This window comes from Lathyrus oleraceus, chromosome 1, assembly GCF_024323335.1.
Source record: "Lathyrus oleraceus cultivar Zhongwan6 chromosome 1, CAAS_Psat_ZW6_1.0, whole genome shotgun sequence".
NCBI classification, from domain to species: Eukaryota; Viridiplantae; Streptophyta; class Magnoliopsida; order Fabales; family Fabaceae; genus Lathyrus; species Lathyrus oleraceus.
Window position 1 is genome coordinate 964546 of NC_066579.1, and position 18992 is coordinate 983537.

The 18992-nt window shown below is 30.9% G+C and overlaps 1 protein-coding gene across 1 annotated transcript; it reads right to left on the reverse strand.

Annotated features, from left to right (window-relative positions):
* Positions 1 to 8408: 8408 nt before the first annotated feature.
* Positions 8409 to 9470, reverse strand: LOC127086462 (glycine-rich cell wall structural protein 2). The gene is made up of 3 exons (XM_051027227.1): positions 9352 to 9470; positions 9089 to 9142; positions 8409 to 8995 (listed from the first exon to the last, which is right to left on the reverse strand). The coding sequence occupies exons 1-3, from the start codon at positions 9446 to 9448 to the stop codon at positions 8409 to 8411; spliced, it is 738 nt and encodes a 245-aa protein (XP_050883184.1). The 5' UTR covers positions 9449 to 9470.
* Positions 9471 to 18992: the final 9522 nt, after the last annotated feature.

Genomic DNA, 18992 nt, shown 5'->3' on the forward strand with positions numbered 1-18992 from the left:
TATAAAAAATTTACCTTTTTCATGCTTGTAACATCCCTTAAGCTCTTCATAGACACTTATCTTTGCACCTTCATCAATATCATGCATAATTAAGTTATTGTAACAACAAAATTTAATCATACACCAAATATATTCATGGGGGAGTGGTTATAAAAATTCATCATATGGATGTTTTTTTCTAAAATCTTTTATCAGTTTCATGTACACATTTAATTCACCAAAATCTTAAACAAAGTTGATAAACAAATAAATTGACGATGATTTCAAGGTTCATACTTGGTGGATCAGGATTCGGCTCATCAGCCACCACTGCAGAGATGAGAATCACACCCGTCAGAAGTATGAGACAAACAAAAGATTTGAAATTCATCATTGTAAATAAATAAACATAAAACAAAAAGATACTTGAAAAAAGGATGGAAGAAAATGTTCTTACAACACTCTTATTTATAGTGCCTCAAAAGTATTATCAAATTAAATACTATTAATAATATGGGGCCTTATCATTAACACTATTTTTTGTCACCATATTAAAATTAAGTTTCATCCAATTTTGTTGAAGATATGAAAAATGACACATAAAAAGGCATCTAAGTTAGGATTGATGACAAAAAGAAAGTTAAAGAATCAATGAAAATTGTAACTTGCTTGGGAAGAAAAATAAAATGAGATTACAAAGTTGAGTAGGGCGGTGGCAATGTTTTTAAAAAAAATAATCTATATTACTATCTTGCTAAGAAAAATTAGTTACAACCTTGATTAATTTTTATTTTTAATTCTCACTTTTTTTTAAAACATTATGTGGGGACTAGTCAATTGATAATGCTAATATTATTAGATTAGACGTTTTTATTTGTCATTTCGTATACATATTAAAAAGAAGAATATATTTAATGTGTTTATTTTAAGAAATTTTATTAAAATATTTTTTATTTAAATTAAATAAGTATATGATATTTATCAATACTTTTTTAGTCTTATATTTTTTGTTTGGTTTTAATCATCACAATTATATGTCATTTTGTTTTTGATCTTGCAAAATTAATTTAGATTAATCTCTGATATGTGTAGGTAATATTTATTTAAGTCTTTCTGATAATAACATTATAGAACTAAAACTAAAACTAAATATGCTACCTACAAAAGCTATACTACAAAAGCTATACAACAAAATAACAATGATTTAAAACTAAATGACATATATTTCTAAGAATTAAAACTAAATAAAAGAAATTATATATTTGTAGAGACTAAATCTATATTTATTTATTTTATTTTATTTTATTTTTTATAGATAGATGCATCTCACTCGTACTTTTTATCTTCTATTTTTTCTATTGAATTAAGAGCATTCTGACATCAAGGGAATAACTAAACATCTCGATTATGTTGGCACTACTAGCTACCCTTGTCCTTTGTCCATAGCTCAAATAAAAATAAAATGAAAATTATGTACATGAGACCACTATACCAAAACCCCGAACAAAACGAATAGTAAAAATTACTCTATGAAAAATGGTAATAGGGAAGACATAACTTATCCTTCATAAAGGTATTTCGTTAATTAGAATCACCGGTTCTGCAACAAAGATGAAATCTGAACTATAAGAATTCAAATAATTCTTCAAGGATAGATGATGTTAATCACTAATAAGGTCCAGAAATACGTTAAATACGTAAAAACTTATTAACTTATTTTACAAGCAATCATGGCAAAAAAACCCAATTTACCTATAAAAAGCATTATAACAACTTTTTGGATTTTTCTAGTATGTAATAATCAAAAACATGTAAAAAGAACTGGAAAATCATAAATCACAGCATAAAGGCCTAGCAAAAACAAAGTCACAACAAAGTTTCAGCCAAGACGGGCTCGATGAGTTATGACTATTGGCACGCCTAACAAACTTAAGAAGCTAGAATACTTCAATGCTAAGTTACGTCATGGTGAAGGAAGGGTTGCTTCATTGATCGAGGGATAGCGGTGCTCCCAGTGCCAGAGGGGGAATATGGCCAACTGTAGCCCTAAATAGGAGTTTCTTACCTTAAAAGAAAAGCAGGCTCGCTGGTCGAAAGGACAACGCGCCCATCGAAACTTTTGTTTCATCAATAATAAATAGGGGTTCCCAATTAAATTTTAGGGGAGTTTCGGTGGATTGAGGTAGTATAGAATTGGAGTAAGTTCACATTGGTCTCCAACATGAGAATAAGAGTGGGAGATTTAAGGCAGGAACGTTGCTCAGGTGATATGGCAGATAAAATTCAAAGATTATCTTTGTGGGATTATCGAAACAACTACGATGAGTAAGCGTAGCTAAAAATATCTTTGTTGGATATAGATGTAGTCATTATATTCCAGTACTGAATAGTTCATGGAGTTCTATGTAAGTTTATTCAAGATTTAATATTGATGGATCTTTGTTATTAATACATGATTTAGATTTGCTACCTAAAACTTGTTTTCATGGTGTGACTTGACATTCTAAAGGTGTTGGTCATTGTCATACCCAAAACTTTGACCCCATTTACTTTATCCATCTCAGTCTTTTAAAACCATAGTTTCCATTAGGGTAGGTCTGGTGCATGAGTGCCTTGTGTCACTCTCAGTTCACCTGAGTTATCATCTGATGCCATGTTCCATCTAAGTCATTCATGAGTAAGTCATATGGTCAACTCGAATGATCTAAAAGTCAAAGGAGGACCATTTTGACCTTTATCCTCTTTTTTAAGTTTACTAGCACATAAAGAGTTTTTTATTTTTGTTGCTAATATTACTATTTTTGGTCATTGTGATTATTTAGCAAAATTAGTAATTTTATTATTAAGTATTAAGCATTAAGCATTATTTAGATTATTATTAAGTATTATCATTAAATTATTATCTATTATCTATTATTATTATTTATTATTATTGGGTTATTGTTTATTTTTTATTATTAAGATATTATTATTATTATTATTTATAATTAATATCGTTATTATTAGTATTTTTAATTATCATTTGAGATTAACTACTATACACTATCAGTGTAAAAAGTTTTACACCGTCGATTCATCACCATCATCCGTTTGTATTACTTTATAGATTTTTAAAATAAAAGTCAAACTTCTTTTAATATCCGACGTCTATAATTAACTGACGGTGTAAAATCCTTTTACACTGTCAGTGTATTTCAATTAAATTCTTATCATTTTTTTAATATTGAGTAGAGTGCCTTTTTATTTTTCTCTTTATAAACTTATCATATTTTTAATATTAAGTAGAGTGCCATTGATTCTCACACCCTCCAGTGTTGCTTAAAGTCCAATATCCCCACTGAATTTGAACCCCCTCCCAATTCTATTTTATTTTCTTATTTCTTATTCTATTTATTATTTATTTGTATTTTTAAGTTAGTCATTTAGTGTTTTTTTAATTGTGCTTAGGTGTTAATTAATTTAATTAATTGTTAGCTAGTTACAAAAACTATCCTTTTTTATTTAATTTAAAACAAAAAATTTTCATTTTAATTTAAATTTTATATTAGTTGGTTAATGATGAAGAATGATGGATAATATTTCCCTTTATTTTATAAGTTCAAACAACCAATCATAATCCTTCTTCTTATTCAAATTCTATTTTTAAAAAATATATAAAACATTCCTTTTTATATTCAAATTAATAAAATAAATAGAAAATAAGATTTTTTTCTCAACTTGTAAATAATTCATATTTGTGCATATCATCAAACTACTTTTATAAGTTAAATTAAATCAATATTTTTTGCAAATCGAAGGTGGATACACATCCATCATGTCCCTGAGTAATTGATTGGTTAGCGCTCTCTGCATCGATTGATTACTTAGAACCAAAACAATTAAAATCAAACATCACTCATCAAACCTTTTATGTGCCCTGGTACACCATTCCAAAAATATTTTTCATAAAAGGATAGTTCAAGTTATTTTCAACATGAAACAAAAACAAGCGCTTAAGCCTTTATCGTGCGAGCATACAAGCCGAGGTTTTCACGCAAGAATGACTTAACTTATATTATATAAAAGCAACCAACACACAATTTTTTTTTGAACTACGATGCTATGATTTTCTCATTGCACAATGAAAATACATAGACACGAAGTTTTGAAACCTTGGCGAGCACAATAATTAAAAAACCTTTTTCCATTGTAAATAATTTATTTTTGTAAATACTCGAATAAAAAAAAGAAAAAATAAATAGACCCTTAACAAATAATCAACCTTATAAATTTAGGAGGTTCCCGTTGAGTATAAAGATGTGAGGGGTGTTAATACCTTCCCCTTGCATAACCGACTCCCAAACCCTATTTTGGTTGCGATGAACATCTTATCCTTTTATTTCCCTTACAATTTTATTGTCATTTTCCCTTTTCTTAGGAATAAATAGAAAACAGTGTTGACTCCACCAGTCCATCCGCGAGTGTTCTATGTGCTTCACGAGATCATATTTTTTTATATGCGACAACTGGCGACTCTACTAGGGAATATCCCTAAAGAGAGTTAAACCTACTATTTAGTTTGAGGGCTGTTTGTTTTGTTTGTTTATTTTTATTTTTTTTATCTTATTTTTTTGTTTTGCTTTATTTATTGATTTTATTTCTTTATTATTTCATACCTTTGTTCTCCCCTAAATCTAAATCCATGTGTCTCCAAATCACACTACTCAACTGATCATAAAGGTATCAATATTAGTAATGTTCAAATTGTGATGATATCAATTGGATCCTCAATATCAATTGTGATGATATCAATTGGATCCTCAATATTAGTAATGGTAATTATAGTTCAAAGGTGTCTTATTGGAAAGGAATCAGATATGGAGTCTGATCTAAATCAATGGTATTATATTGATGGAGGAGCTGGATGGATTGGACTTGAATATGTTCAGGAATTCAACATCTCAGGTAAGTCATTCTCCCTTAAGAAACGAGTGTTGCAAGCTACGGAAAATCTAAGTGATCAATATATTATTGGTAGAGGAACACATGGTATTATGTACAAAGTTATGATTCGTCAAAAAAATTGTGTTGTAAAGAAGTTTGAATTTGGACGGGACAAGTAAAAGCGGTTAAATATCATGCACAACGAAATTAAACTCCTTGATATCTTTTGACATCGAAAACTAATCTAATCTGGTGGATACCAGATTGTGTTTATTTGGCTGGTTATATCTTGAAAAGCATCAATGCACATTCAGTTTATGATTGAGATCTGAGTAGAATTCATAAGGAAAAGGGGGAATTATGTCCCACATTGTTTTTTTTCATAAACAACTTTAGTGTTTATAAAAGTCAACAATGTATTACTCAATGTCTTCTTGGGCAACTTTAAAAGGATGTTGCTATGAATTGGGTTTAGGCCCATTAAAGTGGAGGGGGAACACAAAAATCTAAAGACCATCAAAATTAAGGAAGCAGAATCACTAGTTTTGTAATAGGGGGAACAATTGTTTAAAATGCTCAAACTAAGGGGATCAAAAGTGCATCTAAGCCTTCTTTTTTTACAATAAGAAGTATATGCTAGGGGTTAAGAGATGGTATGTGAAATGAGAGGGAGATTTTGGAAAGTGAACAACACACTTTAGCTGCTATTGGTTCAATTCTTTATTTTTTTCAATTTCTGTTTGACCCAAAAAAGAGGTGACGTGGATTGTAAAATTTAGGTCCTCTTCTTTCAGCACTTATTAACTTATATATGCTAGGGTTTTCTATTTTTATTAAATATCGAACATGCCCTTATTGAGTGAAAATTGTGTAAAAATAGTTACAAATAAATAAAATAAAATAAAATTACATTAATCTAAATAATCAAAATTAACTCGAAACAAAAACACTGAAAATTCTATTTACTTATTTCAAACATTTTGACAAAAAAATGATAAACGAACTCAAATTGAAAAAAAGTTGGGTGCAAAAATGCTCGAAAAATTAAACAAAATACACCAAAATGATGAGCGTGAAATAAACTTCTCTAAAACATACCGATTTTGGTCAAATTTTAAAATTAAAAATGATTGGTTAAAAGGCTCAGACTGGTCAAAATGCGACTGAAAAAGTAGTTGAAAAAATAAAACGAACACGACATGTTAAACTACACGAATTGTAGATTAATAAAATTGACATTTGCAAGCTCGATTTTAAAATTTCCGCCGTTAATTTCACGTTCATTTGAGAATCAGTTCAATTGCTTCGCCTATAAATTAAAAAGTTTATTCTGGTCGACATCTTAGGCATTATGTGGAATGAAATACATCTTATGCTATATAGATGATGTGAATGTCATGATAAAGGTGTCGATTTATTGAAGGAAGGGCAAAATTGGGGTATGACAGATGAATTGTGAGATTATTCAAATATCACCCTTCTCAACTCTGAGTCAATCAGCACATATAACCACTGATTTAACAAAATGACTCCATCCATAGGTTGGGTGAAGCCTGTATGGTTAACTCTAACTTGTAACTCGACATCCATTAACTGTCATTGGCTTATTCTTCCTCTCATGTCACATTTGATATTCAAGTTACTAACCAAGAGAAAATATGTAGAGAAATGAGGTTTCTCTTTAGTTTAAGTTTTATAATACCATTAGAACATATTGATTTGCCCTTGCACATGGACCCTTATTACTAATGATCGACACTCACCTCTAATCAAGTGCTTAGAGTTAGGTTAGGACAACTAATTCTTCACCAATTAACCAATTAGACACTAAGTACAATTAGGAAAAGAATATGGGTGTTATAAATAATAATAATAATAATAATAATAATAATAATAATAATAATATGAATTAACCAATTTATAAATTATTTACGCGGGTAAGTTTTTACCATAATTAAATAAAATGACGATAATAAATTTTTGTCTTCAAAATTAGAATAATTAATTTCTGATGAAATTCATGTGTTTTAATTCATAATATAGAAAAGGAAAAAACCCATAGCTTCTAGACGACATATCGAACTTCTTATTTATCTAATCTCACTAATTTTAAATTATTGTATATCAAATGCCTAACTCCACTTAACAAAAATTAAAATGCACAATATATAATTCCAATGTTTGGTTTTTAATGAAATTCATGAAATCAAAGAATAAGAACACAAATGGGTTTGGATAAATTTATACAAAATAATCTCGAGTTACAAGTTTTACCGATCAAAGAACGATTTAGATCGATAGATCAATAAGAAATAATACTTGTGTTATGCTCCACATCAACGAACAATATCGATTTTAGTTAAGTTTAGATATTTATATGGATTTTTTAGTATTTGAGATTTTTGATTCAAGTTTTAGTTTCAACTACTTATTTAGATGAACAAAAATTAGAATTAGAATTCTTTTTATAGACTAAATCTACGTTTTCAGAAGATAAAAGTTTCAAATTCAAATTTCTTGAAGAGCATATGTTTGGCATGGCATTAGTTACGTTAAACGTGCATCTAAAGTAACATTTTTATTAAAACACGTTAGTTATGTTAAACGTGCATCTGAAATGATATTTTGGTGAAAAAAAATTGTGCTTTTCAAGCAAAAGCTACATTCACTTAGTCTGCTTGCACATCCATTTAATTAATTATATATATTATTTTTTTGTTTTATTACTTTCATGACACTCCTTTTTTCTTACCATAAAATATAAGTGAAATTAAAGTATAACATCATATTGGTAACTAAAAAATGTAAATAATTTTCCCCCCAAAATAATTGGATCTTTAACTCCCGTTCAGGATCCTCAAGGCATTGATTTTGTGGGAATATTAGTTTCGCCTTGCCTAGTATATATACTTTACTATTAAAATTTTCATACAACAAATTAAAAATTTGAGTGTCTTATGCACCCATCATTACCTTATATTTTTATTTATGTCATTCAATATTAGTTTTTATATTTTTATTTATGAATCATGATGATTTGATTCTTCAGAATATTTATATACAATACTTAATTAAGAAGGGTGAAGGGAATATATAATCTAATAATTTTTTTTTAGGGATTTCATGACCCATTAGAATTGATTGATTTTTTAAAATAATATTAAGTGAATTGCAAAGATACTAATACTATTAACGCTATACTATTTGAACACTTTTTAATTAGAGTATTTAAGTATTGTTTGTATTTATCAATAGGTATTTCTGAACAAATCATATAATGAATTATGGAAACTTTCCATGATGGTGATTACTATTATTATTATGATTATCAATATCTCAATATTTTTTATTCATAATTCATGTACTACACATAAAGAGAGACAATACTATAATTATGACGTATGTTTAAGGATAAAAGAAATTTGAATAGAGTATATATTCTATTTTTATATTTGCCATAAATCATAGAAGTCTCATGTACCATTGCATTAATAACCTCTTTTTTCTCATTTGCTTCCACCGCCTTCTCCACTTTCATTGTCGTCTCGTCTACTTCCACCACCGGATCCATGGCCACTACCTCCACCTCTATAATCTCCTATGTTACCTCTACCACTTTTACCACCATAATCTCCTCCGCTACCAGTTCCTTTACCACCACCTGCTCCATCTCCATAATCTCCCCATTTACCACCACCTTCTCCACTTTCTCCACCACCATAATCTCCTCTGCTACCACTTCCACCACGGTAATCTCCTATGCTACCACCACCTTTGCCACCACCATAATTTCCTCCACTTTCGTTGCCTTTACCAACACCACTTGCTCCACCACCATAATCTCCTCCAATTCTATTGCCTTTATCACCACATTCTCTTCCTTTTCCACTTCCACTTCCTCCACTACCATAATCTTTTCCATCACTACCACTTCCACCTTCTTTTTCCCTACCTTTCCATATGCCACCTCTACTACCTCCTCCTTGACCGACACCGCCACCAATACCACCAAATTCATTATCACCGTACTTTTCGCCTCCTTGTTCCTTGCAGTTTCCATCATGAATTGGCTCCAAAATCATTTTTCTTCCACCTAAAGTTGCAAAATTTTACAAAATTAACTTAATTAACCAAGATTCACATTACTTATCAATCCCATTAAAATAAAACATATAATTTTTTTTACCTTTTTCATGCTTGTAACACCCCTTAAGCTCTTCATAGACGCTTATCTTTGGACCTTCATCAACAACATACATAATTAAGTTACTATAACAACAAAATTTAATCATACACCAAATGCATTCATATGAAGAGTGGTTATAAAAAATCATCATATGGATGTTTTTTCCTAAAATCTTTTATCAGTTTTATGCACAAATTTAATTCACCTAAATCTTAAACAAAGTTGATAAACAAATAAATTGATGTAGATTTCAAGGTTCATACTTGGTGGATCAGGATCTGGTTCATCGGCCACCACTGCAGAAATGAGAATCTCACCAGCCAGAAATATGAGAAAAACAAAAGATTTGAAATTCATCATTGTAAATAAATAAACATAAAACACAATGATACTTGAAAAAAGGATGGAAGAAAATGTTCTTACAACTAGGGGCGGAACTACATAGGCAAGTATGTGGGTCATTGCCCCCACAAACAATTCAAATTTGTACGTATACTAATATAATGTAAGTGGTATTTTGCTTTAAAATTTTCTATTTTCTATTTCATGATGCATGACTTTTAACTAAGACATTGTTTTTTCTTAAATTAAACCAATATATGTTCGGCAATTTTCACCACAACATTAGGCAAAATTGGGACAAACTATATATATATATATATATATATATATATATATATATATATATATATATTTATTGAGTTTTCTATAATATCTTATTAATTTATCTTTTTCATACTTCTATTTAATGAAGAAAAGTTTTGTAAAAAAAATTATAATTCTTTTATATAACAATGGTTATATTTTATAATCCACATGAAAAGTTCAGAAACGATTTATATTAAAAATGAAAGAATATAGGTTATAATTAAAATATAATGGATTATTTATAATTGTAAGAGTATAATTGGATTGTATGATGTACAAATATCATACATATATCGAAATACATCTCATTATATAGAGATTCTATAAAAATATTTGATTAATAATATAATAAATAAAATAATATTTAAATATAATTGAAGATATACGTAAAAGAATGGTAAAATTATAGTGCATATTAATTAAATTTATTTTTAATATTTTATACGTTGCCCCCACTCTAAAATATTTTTGGCTTCGTCCGTGCTTATAACACTCTTATTTATAGAGCCTCATGAGTATCATCAAATTAAATGCTATTAATAATATGGGGCCTTATCTTTAACACTATTTTTGTCACCATATTAAATTTAAGTTTCATCCAATTTTGTTGAAGAAGATATGAAAAAGGACATGTAAAAAGGCATCTAAGTTAAGGTTGATGACAAAATGAAAGTTTAAGAATCCATGAAAATTATAACTTGCTTGGGAAGAAAAATAAAATGAGATTACAAAGTTGAGTAGGGCGGTGACAATGTTTTTTTTCGTAAGTCTATCTTATTGCATGGCTAAGAAAAATTAGTTCCAACCTTGGTTAATTTTTAGTTTTCATTCTCTCTTTTTAAAAAAAAATATTATGTTAGGACTAGTAAATTGATAATGCTAATATTACTATATTAGATGTTTTTATTTGTCATTTTGTATACATTTTAAAAAGAAGAATATCTTAATGTGTTTATTTTAAGAAATGTTATAAAAATATTTTTTGTTTAAATTAAATAAGTATATGATATTTATCAATATTTTTTTTAGTCTTATAAGATACTTGAAAAAAGGATGGAAGAAAATATTCTTACAACACTCTTTGTTATAGTCCCTCAAAAGTATTATCAAATTAAATGCTATTAATAATATGGGGCCTTATCATTAACACTATTTTTTGTTACCATATTAAATTTAAGTTTCATCCAACTTTGTTGAAGAAGATATGAAAAATGACACATAAAAAGGCATCTAGGTTAGGATTGATGACAAAATGAAAGTTAAAGAATCCATGAAAATTGTAACTTGCTTGGGAAGAAAAATAAAATGAGATTACAAAGTTGAGTAGTGGGGTGACAATGTTTTTTTTTTAAATTCTATATTACTATCTTGTTAAGAAAAATTAGTTACAACCTTGGTTAATTTTTATTTTTCATTCTCACTTTTTTCTTAATATTATGTGAGGACTAGTCAATTGATAATGCTAATATTATTAGATTATATGTTTTTATTTGTCATTTCATATACATATTAAAAAGAAGAATATATTTAGTGTGTTTATTTTAAGAAATTTTATTAAAATATTTTTTATTTAAATTAAATAAATATATGATATTTATCAATATTTTTTTTAGTCTTATATTTTTTGTTTGGGTTTAATCATCACAATTATATGTCATTTTTGTTTTTGATGTTGCAAAATTAATTTAGATTAATCTCTGAAATATGTAGGTAATATTTATTTAAGTCTTTTTGATAATAATATTATATAAATAAAATTAAATATGCTACCTACAAAAGCTATACAATAAAATAACAATGATTTAAAACTAAATGACATATATTTCTAAGAATTAAAACTAAATAAAAGAAATTATATATTTGTAGAGACTAAATCTATATTTAAATTTTTATTTTTATTTTTATTTTTTTTTGATAGATGCATCTCACTCGTACTTTTTATCTTCTATTTTTCTATTGAATTAAGAGCATTCTGACATCAAGGGAATAGCTAAACATCTCGATTATGTTGCCATTACTAGCTACCCTTATCCTTTGTCCATAACTCAAATAAAAATAAAAATAAAATGAAAATTATGTACATGAGACAACTATACCAAAACACTGAACAAAAGGAATAGTAAAAACTACTCTACGAAAAATGGTAATAGGGAAGACCTAACTTATCCCTCATAAAGGTATTTTGTTAATTAGAATCATCAGTTCTGCAGCAAAGATGAAATCAAAACTATAAGAATTCGAATAATTCTTCAAGGATAGATGATGTTAATCACTAATAAGGTCCAGAAATACCTTAAATACGTAAAAACTTATTGACTTATTTTACAAGCAATCATGATAAAAAAAACCCAATTTACCTATAAAAAGCATTAAAACAAACTTTTAGGATTTTTCTAGTATGTATTAATCAAAAACATGTAAAAAGAACTGGAAAATCACCATAGCATAAAGGCCTAGCCAAAACAAAGTCCTAATAAAGTTTCAGCCAAGACGGGTTCGATGAGTCATGACTATTGGCACTCCTAGCAAACTCAAGAAGCTAGAAGACTTCAATGTTAAGTTACTTCATGGTGAAGGAAGGGTTGCTTCTTTGATCGAGAGAGCAGTGCTCCCAGTGCCAAAGGGGGAATATGGCTAACTGTTTCCCTAACTAGGAGTTGCTTACCTTAAAAGAAAAGCAGGCTTGCTAGTCGAGAGGACAATGCGCCCATTGAAACTCTTGTTTCATCAATAATAAATAGGGGTTCCCAAATAAATTTTAGGGGAGTTTCGGTGGATTGAGGTAGTATATAACTGGAGTAGGTTCACATTGGTCTCCCACATGAGAATAAGAGTGGGAGATTTAAGGCAGGAACGTTGCTCGGGTGATATGGCAGATAAAATTCAAAGATTATCTTTGCGGGATTATCGAAACAACTACGATGAGTAAGCGTAGCTAAAAATATCTTTGTTGGATGTAGATGTAGTCATTATATTCCAGTACTGAATAGTTCATGGAGTTCTATGTAAGTTTATTCAAGATTTAATATTGATGGATCTTTGTTATTAATACATGTTTTAGATTTGCTACCTAAAACTTATTTTCATGGTGTGACTTGACATTCTAAAGGTGTTGGTCATTGTCATACCAAAAATTTAGATCCCGTTTACTTTATCCATCTCAGTCTTTTAAAACCATAGTTTCCATTAGGGTAGGTTTGGTGCATGAGTGCCTTGTGTCACTCTCAGTTCACCCAAGTTATCATTTGAGGCCATGTTCCATCTAAGTCATTCATGAGTAAGTCATATGGTCAACTCGAATGACCTAAAAGTCAAAGGAGGACCATTTTGACTTTTATCCTCTTTTTTAAGTTCACTGGCACATAAAGAGTTTTTTATTTTTGTTGCAAATATTACTATTTTTGGTCATTGTGATTATTTAGCAAAATTAGTAATTTTATTATTAAGTATTAAGTATTATTTAGATTATTATTAAGTATTATCATTAAATTATTATCTATTAGTATTATTATTTATTATTATTGGGTTATTGTTTTTTATTATTATTAGGAAATTATTATTACTATTATTATTATTTATAATTAATAGAATTATTATTAGTATTTTTAATTATCATTTTTTTAATATTAAGTAGAGTGCCTTTTTATTTTTCTCTTTATAAACTTATTATTTTCTCAATAACGTTTCTATCATTTTTTTCTCTAATATTAATTTTGTTATTATAATGAGTCAACAAAGTTAAACAAAAGCCCAAAAGTCGAAAATCATAAAAAACCTAAAGTAGCGTGAACAATGGAATCAAAGAGGCTCAAATCGAATCAAAAATTAAAAATATAATCTTTTCATTTATGTGGAATTTCTATTACATTTCAATATGTGAAGACTAACAAATTACATCCAAAACTTCCTAATCTAATCAATATAACATGAAAACCTAAACCTAATTTTCACTATAAATAACAAAGCATTTTTTACAATTCTTCATTCACAAATTCTAACCCTAAGTTGTTGTTCTTCACCCTAAAGAACAACAACAATTAATGCCCTAAACTTTTGCTCCAACCGCTCCATCAGGATTCCATAAGCAAGACCTTGCATCAAAAGGAAAAATAAAGACAACCGTAAGGAAGAAACGAAAGTCGAAGAGAGGAGTATTAAAAAGAAAGAAAGATCAAAGGAAATATATTACCTTTTCACTGGGGAAAGTCTTATCCTTGTAGGTAGGCTTGCTTGTTGAACCTCTTCGCATGATTGGTTGAGTTTCATAAGAGTTATAGTTTTTATTGTAGTTCTGTGGATTGTTTTAAGTTTACATGTTTCTCTAGTATGATTTAGGTATGGGAAAGGTTTGGTTTGAGTTCAAACAGAAGGTGATTTTGGGGTTTTAGGGTTTGAGATTTTTTGGCTTGATGTTATTGTTTTAAGGGTGGATTAAGATTTAAGAAGCTAGGATCTAAGGTTTGGAAAAAGGGTAGGGTAGATTTGGAATGGGTTAGGTATGATTCTGGGTTGATTTAGGTTTAGAGGTTGAAGGTTGAAGAAGAAGATGAAGGTTCTGGGTAGTTAGGGTTCTTGGATTTAGCTTTATGGTTCATGTTAATATTCTTAGGGTTCATAGGAATCTGGGTGTAAATTGAAGGTTAGGGTTAGGGTTTGTTAGGATTCATGTTTTTGGTTAAAGGTTCTTAGGGTTTGGGGTTTCTAAAGCATAAGGTTCGTGTTTGGTTGAAGATTTGGGTTAGTGTTCATCATCTTGATGAACACCGATTGAAAGGGATGATCCAGTAAGGGTTGATAGGGTGGAAGCACCAGCAGAGGAGATTTCTAGCTGAAGTTTTTTAGAGAGAGGGGAGAGCCTTAGGGTGGTGGTCTTAGAGATAGAGAAAAAGGCGTAGAAAGAAGAGGGAAAAGGGATCAGAGAGAAAAAAAAAGATAAGGAAATAAGAGTTTCTGAAGAGAGTTTCATTTATATATGTAAGGGCAAACTGTCATACAACATACGATCATAGGTTTCGATGATGACAAATGACCACCATGGATGAATCGGCATTGTCGATTCCACCTCTACAAAACAAATGCAACATATCACCTATCATATCCTTTTCTATGCTCATCTAAACTGTTATATTTCATACAACATATGTGGATAAAACGTGGTCATGAAAAAATGCATGAAAACCAAAAAAATATGAATTTTTGCAGATTTGCAGGGTTTGAGTCGACCACAGGGTCGGCGCATAACATAGTGCATTTCCCACGGGTCAGCGCACAAAAAGCTTGAGTCGACCGCAGGGGTCAACGCATGAACCACGGGTCAGCGCACGCCGACCTATGGTCGATGCATACTGGTGTACTTTTCAGCCTGTCCAAAACTGCAGGCTATGCATCGACACATAGACCTGTTATGGTCGACCGTTCGTGCGCAAATTCAGTTTTTAAGTATTTCCCACTCTGTTTGAAAAGCTGTTAAGTGGGTTGGTTGGTTTGTTACTATAAATAGAAGTTTAGTTACTTGTATCAACAAACATTTGTCAAATTGATTTCAAGTGTTCAAAGAACAAGAAAAAGTGAAATAGGTGTCCAAGATTCATCATCTTCATCTTCAACATCTCACAACACATCAACTACACACAACCATTTTTGAAGTGCTTTGTGATTGGTTAAAGGTGATAACGTTTGAAGCCGAGATTGGGGAATCCGGTTCAGGTTGAAGCTTGCGACAGGTTTTTTCTTGAATAAAACCTTTAGGGTTTTGTCCTCCAAGACTGGTTTGTTTTTGGGGGGTTTTTGGACGAATTCTTCATCAATTTTCAGCAGAGCGAAGGTGATTGAGAAGAGGAAGTCTTCATCAATCTAGTAGCGGATTCAGTGATATTGAAGGGAAGATTTCGGGTTCGATTTGTTGTAGTTGATATCAGCCGGGCCGAGGGTTTGAAGAACTGAGGGTTATTCAACAAAGGGGCTGGAATCGGAGGTCTATCAACAACAATCGAAGGACTTGATTCACCTTGAATCAAGGAATAAGGAGTGAAAGCAACATTCAACGTCTTGAGAATTCTGTTGTATATTTGCTTTGCAATCCTTGTATAAACGGTTATACTCAACAAGTGATATCTATTAAATCATCTCAATTCTAGTTTTAGAATTGAGGGCAGACGTACCCCGAAGCTAGGACGACGGGGGAACTGCCTCATCAAATCTTTGTCTTCTCTATTTTTCAGCATATTTATTTTGGCTTAAAAAATAAGTGATTTTTGTATAAGCACTTTATCAAACCTTGATATTAATTGAGTAAGAAGTTAAAACTCTATTTTTGAATCCAAAGTACAATAAGAAATTGTACTAGACTAATTTGAATCACTTACTCAACATAAATATCACTTTGAGTGTTTTCGCACACCAAGTGTTTGATAATTTGCCTAAACCAAAATTATCTTAGTTGTGTATCTAGTTTGGTTTGCTCTTTCAATCATTGGAACTAGGAATCCTAGTAAGTGAAACAAATCATTGATAGTGTGACTAGTGCAGTGATTCGTATTCTACATTATCACTAATCCATAGGCTTGACGCATATCCGGTTTTCCAATAACAGTTCGTTTTAGACTATATTTTCCTCGGCCGCTTCCGCACTTAAAACAAATTTTCAAAACCAATTTTTTAATTGGTAGCGCCGACTCAAATTTTAATTGGGATCTATTCAACCCCCCATTCTAGATCCGTGCCATAGTCTAACAAGTGGTATCAGGAGCTCCGGTTTACTCCGTGCTTCAAAATATAACTTTGATAGAAAATGGCTAACGAACCTAAAGGGGTTTATAATAGAGCTCCCGTTTTCAATGGTGAAAATTATAGTTATTGGAAAGACTGTATGCGGGTGCACATAAATTCCATAGATAGAAAAATATGGAACGTTATTCTCAATGGTCCAATTGAAATAACCATGACCAATGAGAATGATGAATTAGTGCCAAAGCCCGAAGCACAATGCACCGATGATGATGAAAAGAAATACAATTATGATTGTAAAGCCAAAAATATCCTAATCTTCTCATTAGGTGTAGATGAATACTATCGTGTATCCCATTGTCCTACTGCTAAGGCCATGTGGGATTTACTACAAATTGCCCATGAGGGGACGAACGATGTTAAGTTGGCAAGAATCAACACACTAACACAAGAGTTTGATCTCTTTTTCATGGAGCAAGGGGAAACCATTGCTGACATGCAAAAGAGATTTACTCATCTCATCAATCGATTACATTCACTAGGTAGGCCGGTTTCTAATGATATTGCTACTAATAAGATCTTGAGATGTCTTAACAGGGAATGGCAGCCGAAAGTGACCGCCATCAAAGAAGCAAATGATCTCACCATATTAGACTTAACAACATTATTTGGCAAACTACAAGAGCACGAACAAGTACTCTTGAGCCTAGAACAACACGAAAAGAAAGAAAAGAAGGACAAAACAAAGGTGAGTGAAAAAAATCAATAGCTCTTAAGACTTCCTCCTCGAAGTCTCAAGCAAAAGAGCAAAGTGATTATTCCTCGAGCAACAAAGAAGAAGAGGACAAGAGCGAAGATATGGGATTGTTCGTTAAACGTTACAATCGTTACGTGAGAAAGAACGACATCCAACATTCCGATAAGAACTTGGTAAATTTCCGGAAACAATCGAGGTACTCTAAAGATGATGACTCAAAAGGTAAAAAGACTAGAGGGTCATGCTACACTTGTGGGAAGCCCGGTCATTACAAACCGGACTGTCCGATGAACAAGAAGACAAAGGAAAAGGAATCATACAAATCACACAAGAAATCATCAAAGCCAAGGAGAGCATACATAGCTTGGGAAAGCGATAACGACTCCTCCGATGATGAAAGTTCTAGTGATGAAGATGAAGCTGCAAACCTATGCCTCTCTGCTCATCAAAAGAACAAAAAGAAACAGGTACGACATGTTAAATATGAAAAATCCTCTAGTATGTCTCATCATGAATTACAAGCTGCATTTGATACTTTACACTGTGAAGCGAAAGAGGCCTTTAAAAAGCTCGCCTCAAATAACCAATTTTTTTCCCATTTGGAACAAAAAATTCGAGAATCCGAAAGGAAACTTGAGGCACTCAAAGCTTCTATTGTAGAAAGCACAAAAGCAGGTTGTGAGGACCTTAGAAATAGGATAATAAACTTTGGGTGTGATACTTGTTATATTTGGCAAGGTGAAGTAAGAAACCTAAAGGCCAAACTTGACAAGGCTCTTGAGCCCAAGATTACCTTTGCAATCGATAAATCAAACTTTCGAAAAAGTATGGTTAACCCATATCAAAAATATAAATATGTTATAAAGGATGAAGATAGAAAAGGTAATCAAAATGTTAATTTCTCTTGTCTTTATTGTTGCAAGAAAGGGCACTCCATTGCTAAATGCAGGTTTAGGAGATTCTTAGTTCCTAAAGGCATTTATCAATGGCTGCCCAAATGCAACCATTTCGTTACTCACCATTCAGGACCCAATAAGCCATTGGGTACCTTCTCGTGTTAATTGCATTTCCATAGGTACAATGCCTAGAGACCACCGAAAGAAGATGGGTTATGGACAGTGGATGCTCAAGGCACATGTCAGGAGACATATCACTCTTCATTGACTTCGTGGCTAAGAAGAAAGGATATGTAACCTATGGTGACAACAACCGTGGAGCAATACTAGGTAAAGGTAGTGTAGGTAACCCTTCTTCCACTACTATTTCTGATGTATTGCTTGTCGAAGGTCTTAAACACAATCTACTTAGCATCAGTCAATCATGTGACAAAGGATACAATGTATCATTTTCAAAAGATTGTTGCAAAATTGTACATAATGATGATAAGAAGAGTATGTTTAATGGCCTGCGAGTGAATAATATCTATATGTTAGACTTGAACGAAGTATCGTTAACAAGTGACAAATGCCTTGTAACAATGAGTGAAGATTCATGGTTATGGCATAGGCGTTTAGCACATGTTAACTTTGACTTACTAAACAAAGTAGTCTCAAAAGATCTAGTCCTAGGTCTCCCCAAAATAAAGTTCACCAAGGATCACCTTTGTGATGCTTGTCAAAAAGGGAAGAAAACGAGGATCTCATTTAAATCCAAAAATATCGTTTCAACAACGAGACCTCTCGAACTTCTTCATATGGACTTATTTGGGTCGTCTAGGATTAAAAGTCTAGGAGGAAATTATTACGGTTTCGTAATAGTGGACGATTTTTCTAG